A 16,308-nucleotide genomic window follows, 5' to 3' on the forward strand; every position below is an offset into this window, starting at 1 on the left:
AGTGAAATGTAACCTGTTTAGTGATTGTCTTACAACCCCAATTCCAATGAAGTTGGGACGTTGTGTAAAATGTAAATAAAAACAGAATACAATGATTTGCAAATCCTCTTCAACCTATATTCAGTTGAATACACCACAAAGACAAGATATTTAATGTTCAAACTGATAACTTTATTGTTTTTGTGCAAATATTTTCTCATTTTGAAATGGATGCCTGCAACACGTTTCAAAAATTTGGGACAGTGGTATGTTTACTACTGTGTTACATCACCTTTCCTTCTAACAACACTCAATAAATGTTTGGGAACTGAGGACACTAATTGTGAGTGTCATGATTGGGTATAAAAGGAGCATCCCCAAAACGCTCAGTCGTTCACAAGCAAAGATGGGGCGAGGATCACCACTTTGTGAACAACTGTGTGAAAAAAATAGTCCAACAGTTTAAGAACAATGTTTCTCAACTTGCAATTGCAAGGAAGTTAGGGATTCCATCATCTACAGTCCATACTACAATCAGAAGATTCAGAGAATCTGGAGAACGTTCTACACGTAAGCGGGAAGACTGAAACCCATCATTGAATGTCTGTGACCTTTGATCCCTCAGGCAACACTGCATTAAAAACTGACATCATTGTGTAAAGGATCTTAACTGCGTGGCCTCAGGAACACCTCAGAAAACCATTGTCAGTTAACACAGTTTTCGCAGCATCTACAAGTGCAAGTTAAAATTCTATCATGCAAAGTGAAAGCCAAACATCAACAACATCCAGAAACACCGCCGCCTTCTCTGGGCCCGAGCTCATTTGAAATGGACAGACGCAAAGTGGAAAAGTGTGCTGTGGTCTGATGAGTCCACATTTCAAATTGTTTTTGGAAATCATGGACATCGTGTCCTCTGGACAAAAGAGGAAAAAGACCATCCAGATTGTTACCAGTGCAAAGTTCAAAAGCCAGCATCTGTGATGATATGGGGGTGTGTTAGTGTTCATGGCACGGTCAACTTACACATCTGTGATGGCAACATCAATGCTGAAAGGTACATCCAACACATGCTGCCCTCAAAGCAACGACTTTTTCAGGGACATCCCTGCTTATTTCAGCAAGACAATGCCAAGCCACATTCTGCACGTGTTACAACAGCGTGGCTTCGTAGTAAAAGAGTGCAGGTACTAGACTGGCCTGCCTGCAGTCCAGACCTGTCACCCATTGAAAATGTGTGGCACATTATGAAGCGCAAAATATGACAACAGAGACCCCGGACTGTTGAACAACTGAAGTCGTACATCAACCAAGAATGGGAAAGAATTCCACCTACAAAGCTTCAACAATTAGTGTCCTCAGTTCCCAAACGTTTGAGTGTTGTTAGAAGGAAAGGTGATGTAACACAGTGGTAAACATACAACTGTCCCAGCTTTTTTGAAATGTGTTGGAAGCATCCATTTCAAAATGAGAAAATATTTGCACAAAAACAATAAAGTTTGTCAGTTTGAACATTAAATATCTTGTCTTTGTGGTGTATTCAATTGAATATAGGTTGAAGAGGATTTGCAAATCATTGTATTCTGTTTTTATTTATATTTTACACAACGTCCCAACTTCATTAGAATTGGGGTTGTACAACGAGTGTAACTTCGATATTTTGACTAGAATTTAGACAAATATACTTGATACTTTCTGCACACCTAACGTTTTGATTTTATTTTTCAGGGTGTACCCGTGGCTCAGAGCTCTGTGTTACACCTCCTTATGTGTCTTTATGTTTGGATTCTTACTGTGGATTATTGACAATATCTTCTGTGATTCATTAAGGTGAGTATTTTACAAGCAAATAAAGAAGAATAGAGAGTAGATTATATCTATACATTTTGCATAATATAAACAGTTGTAACTCAACTTGATTTTGTAGAGTGTCATGGGTGAAAATGGAAATTTCAGCTAAATCGAAACAACTTTTATTATGGCAACAACTGAAAATCTCGCATTCTTTATGAACTGTGTTTTGACTTGGGTCAGCAGCAAAAGAGGGTGGAAGGTTTGTGTTTAATCATATTTTGTATTTACGTTTTTATTAGACATCTCAAAAAAGTAGATTTTGAAAAATATTTGTGGAGGCATGATCTTTGAGTTGAGTATATGTTGAGGCAAATCCAGAGAGTTATTCCAGCAAGCTTATTTTGACAAGTCGCAACTTTCTAAGCGAGGGTTCCATTCCAGCAATCTCACTAACGTCAAGTCTCGCTGAGTTACAGTGGGGAAAATAAGTATTTGACCCCCTGTCAGTTTTGCAGGTTTTCCCACCTACAAAGAATGGAGAGGTCTGTAATTTTTATCATAGCTACACTTCAACTGTGAGAGACAGAATCTAAAAAAAAAAATCCAGTAAATCACATTGTATAATTTTTAAATAATTAATTTGCATTTTATTGCATAAAATAAGTATTTGACCCCCTACCAACCAGCAAGAATTCTGGCTCTCACAGACCTGTTAATTTTCTTTAAGAAGCCCTCTTATTCAGCACTCTTTACCTGTATTAATTGCACCTGTCTGAACTTGTTACTTGAACTTGTTGTCGGGTGCAGAGAGGATTGGGTGGCAGTCAAGGGCGGATGGCCTGGCGGCCCGGTCCGTGCTCACAGCCCCTGGCTGTTGGGACGTGGAATGTCACCTCGCTAGGGGGGAAGGAGCCTGAGCTTGTGCGGGAGGTTGAGAGATACCGACTAGAAATAGTCGGGCTCACCTCCACGCACAGCTTGGGCTCTGATACCCAACTCCTGGAGAGGGGCTGGACGCTTCATTTTTCTGGCGTCGCCCACGGGGAGAGGCGGAGCGCTGGGGTCGCATTGCTTATTGCTCCCCAGCTCAGTCGCCAAGTGTTGGAGTTCACTCCGGTGAACGAGAGGGTCGCGTCCCTATGCCTTCGGGTCAGGGACAGGTCTCTCACCGTTGTCTCGGCCTACGGGCCGAGCGGCAGTGCAGAGTACCCGACCTTCCTGGAGTCCCTGGGAGGGGTACTAGATAGCGCTCCGACTGGGGACTCCATTGTTCTCCTGGGGGATTTCAATGCCCACGTGGGCGGTGACAGTGAGACCTGGAGGGGGGTGATCGGGAAGCATGGCCTCCCCGATCCTCTCTACTTTTAAGATTAGGCTTAAAACTTTCCTTTTTGCTGAAGCTTATAGTTAGGGCTGGATCAGGTGACCCTGAACCATCCCTTAGTTATGCTGCTATAGACGTAGACTGCTGGGGGGTTCCCATGATGCACTGTTTCTTTCTCTTTTTGCTCTGTATGCACCACTCTGCATTTAATCATTAGTGATCGATCTCTGCTCCCCTCCACAGCATGTCTTTTTCCTGGTTCTCTCCCTCAGCCCCAACCAGTCCCAGCAGAAGACTGCCCCTCCCTGAGCCTGGTTCTGCTGGAGGTTTCTTCCTGTTAAAAGGGAGTTTTTCCTTCCCACTGTAGCCAAGTGCTTGCTCACAGGGGGTCGTTTTGACCGTTGGGGTTTTACATAATTATTGTATGGCCTTGCCTTACAATATAAAGCGCCTTGGGGCAACTGTTTGTTGTGATTTGGCGCTATATAAAAAAAAAATTGATTGATTGATTGATCTGACCTTCGGCCACGTGTCTCGGACACTCGAGTGAAGAGAGGGGCAGAGCTGTCGACTGATCACCACCTGGTGGTGAGTTGGATCCACTGGGAGGGTAGGAAGCCGGTCAGACCTGGCAAGCCCAAACGTATCGTGAGGGTCTGCTGGGAACGACTGGCGGAACCCTCTGTCAGTGAGGTCTTCAACTCCCACCTCCAGTAGAGCTTCTCCCAGATCCCGGGAAAGGTTGGAGACATGGAGTCCGACTGGACCATGTTCTTCACCTCCATGGTTGATGCGGCTGCTTGTAGCTGTGGTTGCAAGGTCTCTGGTGCCTGTCGCGGCGGCAATCCCCGAACCCGGTGGTGGACACCGGAAGTAAGGGATGCCGTCAAGCTGAAGGAGTCCTACTTATCTTTGTTGGTAGGTGGGACCCCAGAGGCAGCTGACAGGTACCGGCAGGCCAAGTGTGCCGCAGCCCGTGCGGACACAGAGGCAAAAACTCGGGTCTGGGAGGAGTTCGGGGAGGCTATGGAGGAGGACTATCGGTCGGCCTCGAAGAGATTCTGGCAATCCGTCTGACGCCTCAGGAGGCGGAAGCAGCTCTCCACCAGCACTGTTTACAGTGCGGGTGGGGAGCTGTTGACCCTGACTGGGGATGTTGTCGGGCAGTGGAAGGAGTACTTCGAGGATCTCCTCAATCCCATTGTCACGTTTTCCGAAGAGGAAGCAGAGACTGGGGACTCAGAGGCGGACTCATCCATTACCCAGGCCAAAGTCACCGAGGTGGTTAGAAAGCTCCTCAGTGGCAAGGCCCCTGGGGTGGATGAAATCCGTCCTGAGTACCTTAAGTCTCTGGATGTTGTGGGGCTGTCTTGGCTGACACACCTCTGCAACATCGCGTGGCGATCAGGGGCAGTGCCTCTGGATTGGCAGACCAGGGTGGTGGTCCCTTTGTTTAAGAAGGGGGACCGGAGGGTGTGTTCCAACTATAGGGGGATCACACTCCTCAGCCTCCCCAGTAAGGTCTATTCCAGAGTACTGGAGAGGAGAATTCGACCGATGGTCGAACCTCGGATTCAGGAGGAGCAGTGTGGTTTTCGTCCTGGTCGCGGCACACTGGACCAGCTCTACACGCTCCATTGGGTGCTCGAGGGTTCATGGGAGTTCGCCCAACCAGTCCACATGTGTTTTGTGGATCTGGAGAAGGTGTTCGACCGTGTCCCTCGGGGCGCCCTGTGGGGAGTGCTCCGGGAGTACGGAGTCTGGGGTCCTTTGTTAAGGGCTATCCGGTCCCTGTACGACCAGAGCAGGAGCTTGGTTCGCATTGCCGGTAGTAAGTCAAACCTGTTTCCAGTGCACGTTGGCCTCCGCCAGGGCTGCCCGTTTTCACCGGTTCTGTTCATTATTTTTATGGACAGAATTTATAAGCGCAGCCAGGGTGTAGAGGGGGTCTGGTTTGGGAACCACAGAATCTTGTCTCTGCTGTTTGCGGATGATGTAGTTCTGTTGGCTTCGTCAAATCAGGACCTTCAGCGTGCATTGGGGAGGTTTGCAGCTGAGTGTGAAGTGTCCGGGATGAAAATCAGCACCTCCAAATCCGAGGCCATGGTTCTCGACTGGAAAAAGGTGCTTTGCCCTCTTCAGTACGGTGGAGTGTCCTTGCCTCAAGTGGAGGAGTTTAAGTATCTCGGGGTCTTGTTCACGAGTGAGTGACAGATGGAGCGTGAGATCAGTAGACGGATCGGTGCAGCATCTGCAGTGATGCCGTCGCTGTATCGGACCGTCGTGGTGAAGAGAGAGCTGAGTAGGGGGGCAAAGCTCTCGATTTACCGATCGATCTACGTTCCGATCCTCACCTATGGTCATGAGATTTGGCTCAGGACTGAAAGAACGAGATCGCGAGTACAAGCGGCCGAGATGAGTTTCCTCCGCAGGGTGGCTGGGCGCTCCCTTAGAGATGGGTTGAGGAGCTCGGTCACTCGGGAGGAGCTCGGAGTCGAGCCGCTGCTCTTCCACATCAAAAGGAGTCAGTTGAGGTGGCTCGGGCATCTTTTCCGGATACCCCCTGGACGCCTCGCTGGAGAGGTGTTCCGGGCACGTCCCACTGGGAGGAGGCCCCGGGGAAGACCCAGGACACGCTGGAGGGATTACATCTCTCGCCTGGCTTGGGAACGCCTTGGGGTTCCCCCGGAGGAGCTGGGGGAGGTGTGTGTGGATCGGGAGGTCTGGGCGGCTTTGCTTGAGCTGCTGCCCCCGCGACCCGACTCCGGATAAAGCGGAAGAAAATGAATGGATGGATGGATGAACTTGTTACCTGTATAAAAGACACCTGTTCACACACTCAGTCAATCACACTCCAACCTTTCCACCATAGCCAAGACCAAAGATCTGTCTAAGGGCACCAGGGACAAAACTGTAGACCTGCACAAGGCTGGGATGGACTACAGGACAACAGGCAAGCAGCTTGGTAGAAGACAACAACTGTTATGATTATTCATTAGAAAGTGGAAGAAACACAAGATGACTGTCAATCTCCCTCGGTCTGGGATTCCATGCAAGATCTCACTTTGTGGGGTAAGGATGATTCTGAGAAAGCTCAGAACTACACAGGAGGACCTGGTCAATGACCTGAAGAGAGCTGGGACCACAGTCACAAAGATTACTTTAATAACACATGATGCTGTCATGGTTTAAAATCCTGCAGGGCAGCAAGGTCCCCCTGCTCAAGCCAGCACATGTCCAGGCCTGTTTGAAGTTCACCAGTGACCATCTGGATGATCCAGAGGAGGCATGGGAGAAAGTCATGTGGTCAGATGAGACCAGAATAGAGACTTTTGGAATCAACTCCACTTACCATGTTTAGAGGATGACAACAACCCCAAGAAAACCATCCCAACCGTGAAGCATGGGGGTGGGAACATCATACTCTGGGGGTGCTCTTCTGCAAAGGGGACAGGACGACTGCACCGTATTGAAGGGAGGATGGATGGGGTCATGTATTGTGAGATTTTGGCAAACAACCTCCTTCCCACAGTAAGAGCATTGAAGATGGGTCATGGCTGGGTCTTCCAGCATGACAATGACCCCAAACACACAGCCAGGGCAACTAAGGAGGGGCTCCTTAAGAAGCATTTCAAGGTCCTGGAGTGGCCTGGCCAGTCTCCAGACCTGAACTCAATAGAAAATCTTTGGAGGGAGCTGAAACTCCAAACCTGAAAGATCTGGAGAAGATCTGAGCCCTGTAGAGTGTCGTGCATTTTTTCTTTCTTTCTTATTAATTAGTTAATTAATCCTAATTAATTTATTTATTTATTGCACAGTATGTAAAATAGTAAAAAAAAAGAAAAAGTCCATTAGAGCTAAGTGCCACTCTTTGCAGGTTTGAGTTCATCTTTTGTAGGTTTGAAGTCACTGGCCTTGCAATCTGAGCTGAGTTTGAATCAAAATCAGAATTTAATTTATTGCCAAGTTACAAGGAATTTGATCTGGGGTTATTGGAGCAATAAGAAAAGGAAAGAAAAACTTCTATAGGTAAAAGAGTCAAATAGACAAAACCATCTTCACTATTAAATAATATGGAATGGAATGGAATACCAATGCACACGCCGAAACGTGAACAATTATTGGCCACCACTACAAGTTGGACCAATGCAATGCATTCTGGGTAGAATGTACTGATAAAATAATCAGTAAAATTGGTACAGTCCTAGAAATTTCTCCTGTTGTTCACAAAAAGTGGACAATGTAATTGAATTTTTTTTCTGGAGTCTGACATATCACTCCATAAAAATGTTTTAACTTTTTTATGGAGTGATACATAGCTTAAAGTTGTTTAAATTAATGCATCGCTCAATATTTTTTAAATTTGCTTTATGGAGTGATGCATAGCTTAAAGTTATTTAAATTAACATATCACTCCCTAAAGAAGCTTTAATTTGTTTTATGGCGTGATACCTTAGTTTAAATTACTTTAAACTAAGGTATCACGCCGTAATAAAACAGTCTGAAAACACTAATTTTTTTAAATGTATCACTGAATTAAAAAAAAAAGTTAAAATTTTTATGGAGTGATACGTTAATTTAAAGGTTGAAAAGCACAACAAGTCAGACTCCAGACAAAAATTTAATTATGACATTTTCTGCTTTTTGTGAACATGCGGGAGAAATTTCACTCCAACATCACGACTCTCAAACAACACGAAGCTCAGCATTTTGAAGTTCATAATATAACCCAACCACTCACTTATGGTGTCATGTTGTTTCATAATTTAGACATCAAAAACACCTATGGACATAATTTTAACAAGATCTAAAAAACTTCAACATGTTCACCACAGTAGTAGCATAAAGCATTGCAGTCTGCAGGAAGAAGGACACATTTATTTCTCAGTACATTTTACCCAGAATGCATTGCACTAGTATGTTAATCGTAAGCATTTAGTCAATGCCAGCCTTTCTCTCTGAGTTTATTTATTGGTGCCATGTTACCTCTTTTCCTTATTAGATGTTTAAATTCCTCATAGGTCTCCATTATAAGTGCTGCTCTGAGGCATTGAACATTGCTGCTCCCTCTTTACATTTTGCCATTGTGAATCCAGTCGATCAGTGTTCGACCTCATGGGCTGCCTGTGAATGGATGCGCATGCAATTAGTGTGATTGACTGAACCTGTCTTGACTTAGTTTAAATGCATGAACGTGGCTCGACCTTTATGGAACCGCTTTTGCTAGGCTTATTCAAGTCCGGTGTTTCACATTAAAAGCCACTTTTCTGGGCTTGCTTCATGGAATGGGCCCCAGATGTAGATATGTTTCAGAGATCCTTCTTTTAAAATCACATTTTGCAACAATGAGAAAACTTCTTCCTACAAATGCAACATTAATTTAGTAATTCCTGGGTTTTTGAAGTCTCAGTCACAGTGGTATTATCACAGATGTGCCCTTTTAGTGCTTTCTAGTCATCGTCATCAGTTATTTTGTTAAAGCCTTCTTGTCTTCTCAGAGCCAGCAGGCAAATACTGCCCCCTGGTGTTGGAGTAGTGACACAGTTCCATGCTTGGTGGCACATTCTCACAGGCCTGGGATCATACCTACACATACTTCTCAGGCAAGTTTCTGTGTCAGTAGATCCAGGTTACAGCTGCAGTGAGTTTTATTTCACATATTCATACAAAAAATTAAATAAAATAGATAACAGCAAGTATTCTGTTTGTTTAGCCTTCAGATCAGGTCAACCTACCTCAAGTACAGACCAAAGGTGAAGGTATGTACCGATTTAGTGATGGTTTGATTTTCAATATCAGCCTGTAACTGAGGCACATTACAAATCACTTGAACAGCTAAAACTTTTTTTTTTTTTATGAAAAGTGGTGTGCTGATGTGGGCATTCCATAGTTGTTCACTGGAAGCTCAACTTCATCATTTTGTTTCAGCTAAAGGTTCAATAAAATAAACTTTGTGCCATTTGTTAAGTGATCTTTTCAGCATGCAAACTGTGAGCCAATGTGACTGCAAACAGATCCATTTACTGTATATAATACAGACCTGAAAACACAACAGTGATTTGGGCAAAACATTGGTACTCATCCAGCAGATTCCAAGTTTGTAAATTGATATTTAAGCTGTGATCTCAATCAGTCATTTAGAATCCTTTACATAATAAAACTCTGTCAGTAGTTTAATATGTCCTGAGTAATCAATCAGTGACATGGTGGATTAGTGGTTAGTACTGTTGCCTCACAGCAAGAAGGTCGTGGGATTGCTTCCCACCCGGTCCTTTCTGTATGGATTTTGCATGTTCTCCCCTGTGTTTGTGTGGTTTCCTCCGAGTGCTCTGGCTTCCTCCTACTTCAACACACATGCAGGTGAGGTGAATTGATGTCTAAATTGACCGTACATGTGTCTGTATGTGGCCCTGCAACAGACTGGTGTGTCCAGGGTGTACCCCACATTTCGCCCTGTGACTACTGGGATAGGCTCCAGCCCCTGTGACCCTTGATTAGAGTAAGCTGGAATAGAAAATGAATGAATGAGCAGTCAATTTGTAATTTGTTGTGTGTGTGTGTGTGTGTGTGTGTGTGTGTGTGTGTGTGTGTGTATGTATGTATGTATGTATGTGTATGTATATATATATATATATATATATACATATACATAAACTCTTTTAAAAAGCTACACTTAGAATTCCTCCCCCAAGCAACCACTACTTTCGGTTGCAAACTAACACGTTGGCGGTTAGCATGGCAGAAATTCCGAATCACATTATAGAGAATCAAACCATATTTAAGGGTGATTCTTAGACTACGGGCACTTATTATGTCCTTTGGTCATATTGTATGAAAAACAGAAAAAGGGGAAATTTCACACTTTTATAGTTATCTTTACAATGAAAGTGTGTTAAGAAATTTGTTCTAGTAGTCTATGATGACTTTTTCAGCATCATTACATGCAAATATTGCCGTTTTGTGCTTGTCCCACACCCAGACTTTTGATCTTCAATGATAAAAATGAATGGTAAAGAAATGTTTTTTCTAATGTTTTAAAATATCTCTGAATAAAATATCAGTAAAATAATCAAAACATAATTGGGGTATTCAATGTCATACAACTGTTGTGATTTATTTAAACAAAATGTAGTTGTCCCACACTATTGCCGTAATTTTCACCACAACACTGTAATGTCCCTTTAAACAGTTTGTATGAAAGATTGTTTGGGTAGTTTCTATGGAGATAAACAGTGACATCAGAGCACATGTATATAGCGCCAAATCACAACAAACAGTTGCCCCAAGGCGCTTTATATTGTAAGGCAATGGTGTGGTGGAAATTACATTTACAAGGCCAATAGTGCTGGTGGTTGAAGAATCGCCCTTAAACAAAAGCAATACTTTCCCAGACTTGCATCGCTGAGCCCAACCTTGAACTTATGCAAGGCATAATCTGCAGTATCAAGTGTGGTCACAATCCATGAGGAATTTATATATTTCATGCATACACTGTTTTTCAGATACTCTACACCTTTATGGCCAAAATTAGAACTGAAATGTGCCCAATATCAAGCATATCTGAGGTTTTAGTGAGGTGACCTTGTACATCACGTTTCACGTTGATATTCAGAGTCATTGTCACAGTATCACTTACACTAGTTTCTGACGCTTGGGTCCTCCTGGTGGTCAAAATAAAATGGTAAAATATCCAGTGTCGAAGTTATCCGCGATCTTTTTTTTTTTTTTTAGCAGAGATTGTTTCCAGGATGTTGCATCTACAATGACCACACACACACACACACACACACACACACACACACACACACACACACACACACACACACACACACACACACACACACACACAAAACATCAAGCTGTTCCTAAATCTGCTTTGCTCTCAACACAGGAAAACAGGTGACAAATTATTGACATGCACTAATCTCTTAGTGGTTTTCATGCACATCAAAGAATTAATCCATTAATGCCAAAGTCAGAGCAATATGAAAGATGAAACCTACAATGTTCAGGTACAGTCTCGGTTTACTGGTGCTGTGTAGGCCAGTGCCAGTTCAATCTATTGAGCCCATGTGTTTTGAGTTGTTGCTTTTATGACACATGAATACAGAGGTTTGGAGCCAGAAGTCAGTATCTCAAAGGAAATGAGATCACTTTCAACTGGCCTGTACTGAAAGATAAATGTTGTACAGGGTGACCCCCCCCCCCCCCCCCCAAAAAAAAAACCCTATAAAAATTGTATTAAACCTTCAAAGGACTTAAACTTCAGTCTGTGTACAATCATTCCCCAAAGTTTGTTATCTTGGTGGCTTTGCATAAAAGTCGCGTTCTTTCAAAATTATGCCCCAAATGGTATGATTTGTTGGTGAACTCGGTCCCAAGCAAAATGTCTTTTCCTTGTTTGACCTAGACATGTTGGGGAAGACAATTGTTCCAAAATTTGATTATTGAAGAAATTGCCTTGACCTTTGCAGGATTTATTACATCCGCCAAGGACGTAAAAAAATCATTGGTGTTTGTTTATTTGTCTGCCTGTCTGGCTGTTAATAGGTTTACATCTAAACTACTGCACGGATTTTGATGAAATTTTCAACACAGATGCATATTAGGCCATGGAAGACTCCACTGAATTTTGGAGGTGATCTGGATTCTGGATCAAGTTTTACTTCATATAGGCTTTTAAGGATTACATCAAAACTACTTCACATATTCTCACCAAATCTGCACCACAGAGAGATATTAGGGCATGGGAGACTCCACTGAAATTTGGAGGTGATCCAGATCCAGATTGGTGGATGTCAGAAATCTCTGATTGCGCTTGATACAACTTTTATGGGTTCTTTTTGTGGGGGGAGGGGTCACCCTGTATATCAAAAAGGAAAGGCGAGTATCGCTTACAGTAATGCTGGTGCTTTTTGGTATTTATTCTGTGTTTTGATTGGGTGTCTAACCATCACTGAGCCAGCGACCCAGCTCAGTGTACCTTGAGTCTTGATTCTGAAAACCAGAATTTAATGCTATTTTGTGTGTAGTTTCTGTTTGGAGTGTGGCCCATGTTGCACATTGAACCCCAGAAGATGAGCTGAAATGAAGAAATGAGGACCAAGCGAAGGACAGTGACTGTGACCACCAGCACCGGAACTTACTGAAGCTCTGCCATACTGCTAGGGACTCAGCCCGCACCCGAGGGCAGGTGAACCTCACAGTATCACACTGGGGACCCTTCAGTTCAGCACTATGGAGAACTGTGAAGTAGAGAAAAGCACTGAAACAGTTTTTACTAACTGGAAGGTTTTATTCAGTCATATTTTATTAACTTAGTTTTTCTGTGATTATTGAAGAGCATTTTTTAAAGTGCTCATTCACTTTGAGGCCACAATATCATGTGTTGTTCACTTGTAATAATACTGTGGAAGACATTGAAGGGGTTAAGGGTCATGTTTTAATAAAAGCTTGGATAAAGGGAAATGTGCCATTTATTTACACATCACATTTGTATATTTGTTGTTTTTGCTCAGTGCACTAACATTTTATTGTCTTAAACAACAAATCCTGCTGCTTACTGAATGTGTAGTTCACAAGTAGCTGAGAAAGCTCGACTTAAGACAGTGTTTTTGCACCCCATGTGAGGCGTTTCTTGTTGTTTTCAGATGTGCTCACTGCACAGCAACTGCCAGCCACGAAGTGAAAACTTGTGGCAGCTCATCTCTCATAACGAAATCCTCATTCTTTTGCATGGACCTACGACTTAATCATTCATCTGTTAAGATGTGGCAAGACTGCAGTTACATTTTCTTCACATGCAAATGTTGCACTGCTTTAAAAATGTTCAAACCGTGTGAAAGAATGCGATTCCACGCAAACAGGTGATACAGTGTTTATTATAGTTACATTGTGGAGCACCGCGTGGGGGTTGCTTCCAAATGCATTCTGCATTTTCATTCCTGCTTACTTTAGATGCCAACTGTAAAAAGTTTATTTTGTGCATAGCAGAGTGCTGCAGCAGTAGTAAAACTTAATTCAGGTTAACTCATTTGCACTATGGAAATGCGCCTCTCGTCTTCCAAACTTCTCAATCCGCCACTCGGCTGTTATAGATCTGAATCTGCGTCCGTGATAATGTTTAGCAAAATTGAGGCCCGTTTTAATGGAGAAAACGAAAACCATTATCATTCACAAAAATAGATCCGTGTATCACATGCCGGATTATAGGGGTGGGTGGTACACCAGTGTCATACTTGTCACCGTTCTTACAGTATGCCATGATATGGATTGCGCAATACTGTTGCGTAATCCTTAATGATGATGCCAATGAAAAATAGTGCAGATGAAATAATGACAAATATCCATTTGTGTGGATATCTGTAATCATTTTGACATGTCTGCAGTTGTGATCAGCGACGTGGTGCCAAGGCTGTGATGTTCGCAGCTCTGTTTATTTCCTGTTCTGCTGAGCTCCACAGGTGAATCACAACACCTGTTAAATACTTTTCTTATAGATCTATTGTGTAGGACTAGATGTTGCTATCCCTAAAAAAATAAATAAATAAAATAGTGAGGCATCGGTGAAAGTCTGTGGCATGGTCAATTGGGTGATGGCATCCTTTGGGTTGTCAAGCGGGTGCCCTCCTTCTTGGGTGTTTCATTGTTAAGCCCCGTTTACACATAGACGGTAAGAGCTCCCGGAAGCATCCCCGAAGAGTTTTTGGCTCCTCCGGGCCGTCTTAGGGATCAAATGCCGTTGTTAACACTGCCGCTAGGGGGCGTGGCTTAGTTCCAGCTTCACCGGGAATCGTCAAAAAAATTACTCATGTCGAATAATTTCGGGAGCGCTCCCGGAGAATTCGCGTGACAACAGAGACAACGCGAACAACGGCGTTTGATACTTTTTAATCGCCATTTCATCCTGTCCCTTCCTGTAGTGCCGCAGTTGTATCCCTAATCAACGGCGTATAAAATGGAGATAGAGCCCACATCGGCGTACACAACAGCATTTTAACCGGCGACAGAGGCAGACAAAACGGCGGCGTTAGCGGACAGTACACCGTTCTAAACGCCACCTCCCGGTTAAAATGGCGCTCCAAACGGCCGATAGGCGGCGGTCAGTATAAAAACGCTAGCGCGCTGCATGCAGGCCTCTCACTCGAGGCCAGCTCCAGATATTTTTGCAGAGAAGCTCCAGTATGCCTCCTAAAAGAAAGTTGGCAGCGGCAAGGACTTAAAGAAGGAGGAAACCAAGAGGTCTGGTTCAGAAGCAGATGGGAGGCCTGTGGTGGAGACGGAGCAACACGTTGAGGAGGGGGAAAGGAAGCAGAACACCGCCGTTCTCACGCGCGTCTTAACCTGCGATTCTAAAGGATAGAACTGGGTATTAACCCCCGTTGCGTGACGTGTGCCGGATGCTACGGCGTCAAAACGCTGCTTTATTCGGCGGATTTAGAGGCGTTTTATCCGCCTGTTTGGGTGATTCTTAGACTACAGGCACTTATTATGTCCTTTGATCATATTGTATGAAAAACAGAAAAAAGGGGAAATTTCACACTTTTATAGTTATCTTTACAATGAAAGTGTGTTAAGAAATTTGTTCTAGTAGTCTATGATGACTTTTTCAGCATCATTATATGCAAATATTGCCGTTTTGTGCTTGTCCCACACCCAGACTTAGGATCTTCAATGATAAAAATGAATGGTAAAGAAACGCTTTTTCTAATGTTTTAAAATATCTCTGAATAAAATATCAGTAAAATAATCAAAACATAATTGGGGTATTCAATGTCATACAACTGTTGTGATTTATTTAAACAAAATGTAGTTGTCCCACACTATTGCCGTAATTTCCACCACAACACTGTAATGTCCCTTTAAACAGTTTGTATGAAAGATTGTTTGGGTAGTTTCTATGGAGATAAACAGTGACATCAGAGCACAGGTATATAGTGCCAAATCACAACAAACAGTTGCCCCAAGGCGCTTTATATTGTAAGGCAATGGTGTGGTGGAAATTACATTTACAAGGCCAATAGTGCCCGTAGTTAAAGAATCACCCATTTGTGGATAGTATGGCGGTCAAAACGCCGGCGAAATGCTCCACCCCTTTCCACCGCAAAAACAGCCGGAACTACCGCGAACTTCAGTCTACGTACTACCCGCCGACAAAACCGTCTATGTGTAAACGGGGCTTTAGGCCCACGGCACCTCCAGAAGGTTCACCAGTGAATTCCAGCATTCCAGGTTCACTCCCTAGATGACATCAACTCATTTGGAGGCCCAGACAGAGTCCTTTCTCTTCATCCTTACCCACTGGCTCCTCTTCTCAGCAGCCCTGGAGAGGTCTTTGACTGGCTGCTGGTGGGCCTTCCCTCACACTCCCATCTCCCTGAGTAGCCTGGATGTTGAGGTGGCTATGAACCCTTTGCTATAAAGTAATTTTCACATGAAGACACAGATATTCCAAGAAAATCCACTGTAAACGCAGCAATCCAATTTATCTGAAGTCTGTTGATATTTTCAAAGAAAACTGAGTGGAATGTATTTGTGGATGATACATACAGCTGTTGTAGTTTGTTTAAATGTTTGAGGAGCCAGTGGTAGTCCAGTTTAAGATATTAGAAAAAGTCACTTCTGCTGTTTTTGGTCTCTTACATGTTTTAACTTAATCCCATTAACATATTGTTTTGAGAACAGGAATAAGTTTAAGTGTCCTCTCTGCTAACTTAAAGGCAGAGGTGGGATGAAGTCACTGTCGAGTCAATGTCAAATCATCATTCTGCAAGTCTCAAGTCAGCTTACAAACAATTGGTGGTCATTATGATTTGGGACTTGCTGATTCATGACTTGAGAGTGACTTGATGGTGACTTCATCCCACTTCTGCTTAAAGGACAAGTTCACTTTGTTGTGATCACACAAGCCTCAGAGCGTCTCTGATCACCTTTGACGATTGGTTCCTTTGCAAAAAAAAAAAGAAGCTGTTTTTACTAAAATTTGTTTTAATCCATATGTGTTGATAGGGCAGCTGTTTGGGAAAATCCAAAATCCACTGAATATTCAAAATGGCAACATACTCTTAGAATTGTTCTGTTTTTGCTATGTAAAATGGCTGAAGAAATTTGGCCACCTCAGTGTATTACTCCCCACGCCCCCAGGATACAGATTTCTTAACCCTGCGTTGGTGTTAGAAGTTAGTGCCAGTCTTTTTATTTACATGGATGTT

General features: G+C 43.3%; 1 protein-coding gene across 1 annotated transcript in view; it reads left to right on the plus strand.

Annotated features, from left to right (window-relative positions):
- Nucleotides 1-13,969, plus strand: part of acer3 (alkaline ceramidase 3) — a 44,546-nt gene extending 30,577 nt beyond the window's left edge. Inside the window, exons 8-11 of the mRNA XM_034178949.1 lie at nucleotides 1,708-1,809; nucleotides 8,596-8,700; nucleotides 8,811-8,856; nucleotides 12,130-13,969. Coding sequence (XP_034034840.1) covers nucleotides 1,708-1,809; nucleotides 8,596-8,700; nucleotides 8,811-8,856; nucleotides 12,130-12,183 — 307 coding nt within the window. The 3' untranslated portion in view covers nucleotides 12,184-13,969. The remainder of the gene's footprint in view (nucleotides 1-1,707; nucleotides 1,810-8,595; nucleotides 8,701-8,810; nucleotides 8,857-12,129) is intronic.
- The last annotated feature ends 2,339 nt before the right edge of the window (nucleotides 13,970-16,308 follow it).

The sequence above is a fragment of the Thalassophryne amazonica genome, chromosome 9 (assembly GCF_902500255.1).
Source record: "Thalassophryne amazonica chromosome 9, fThaAma1.1, whole genome shotgun sequence".
In the NCBI taxonomy this organism is placed as follows: domain Eukaryota; kingdom Metazoa; phylum Chordata; class Actinopteri; order Batrachoidiformes; family Batrachoididae; genus Thalassophryne; species Thalassophryne amazonica.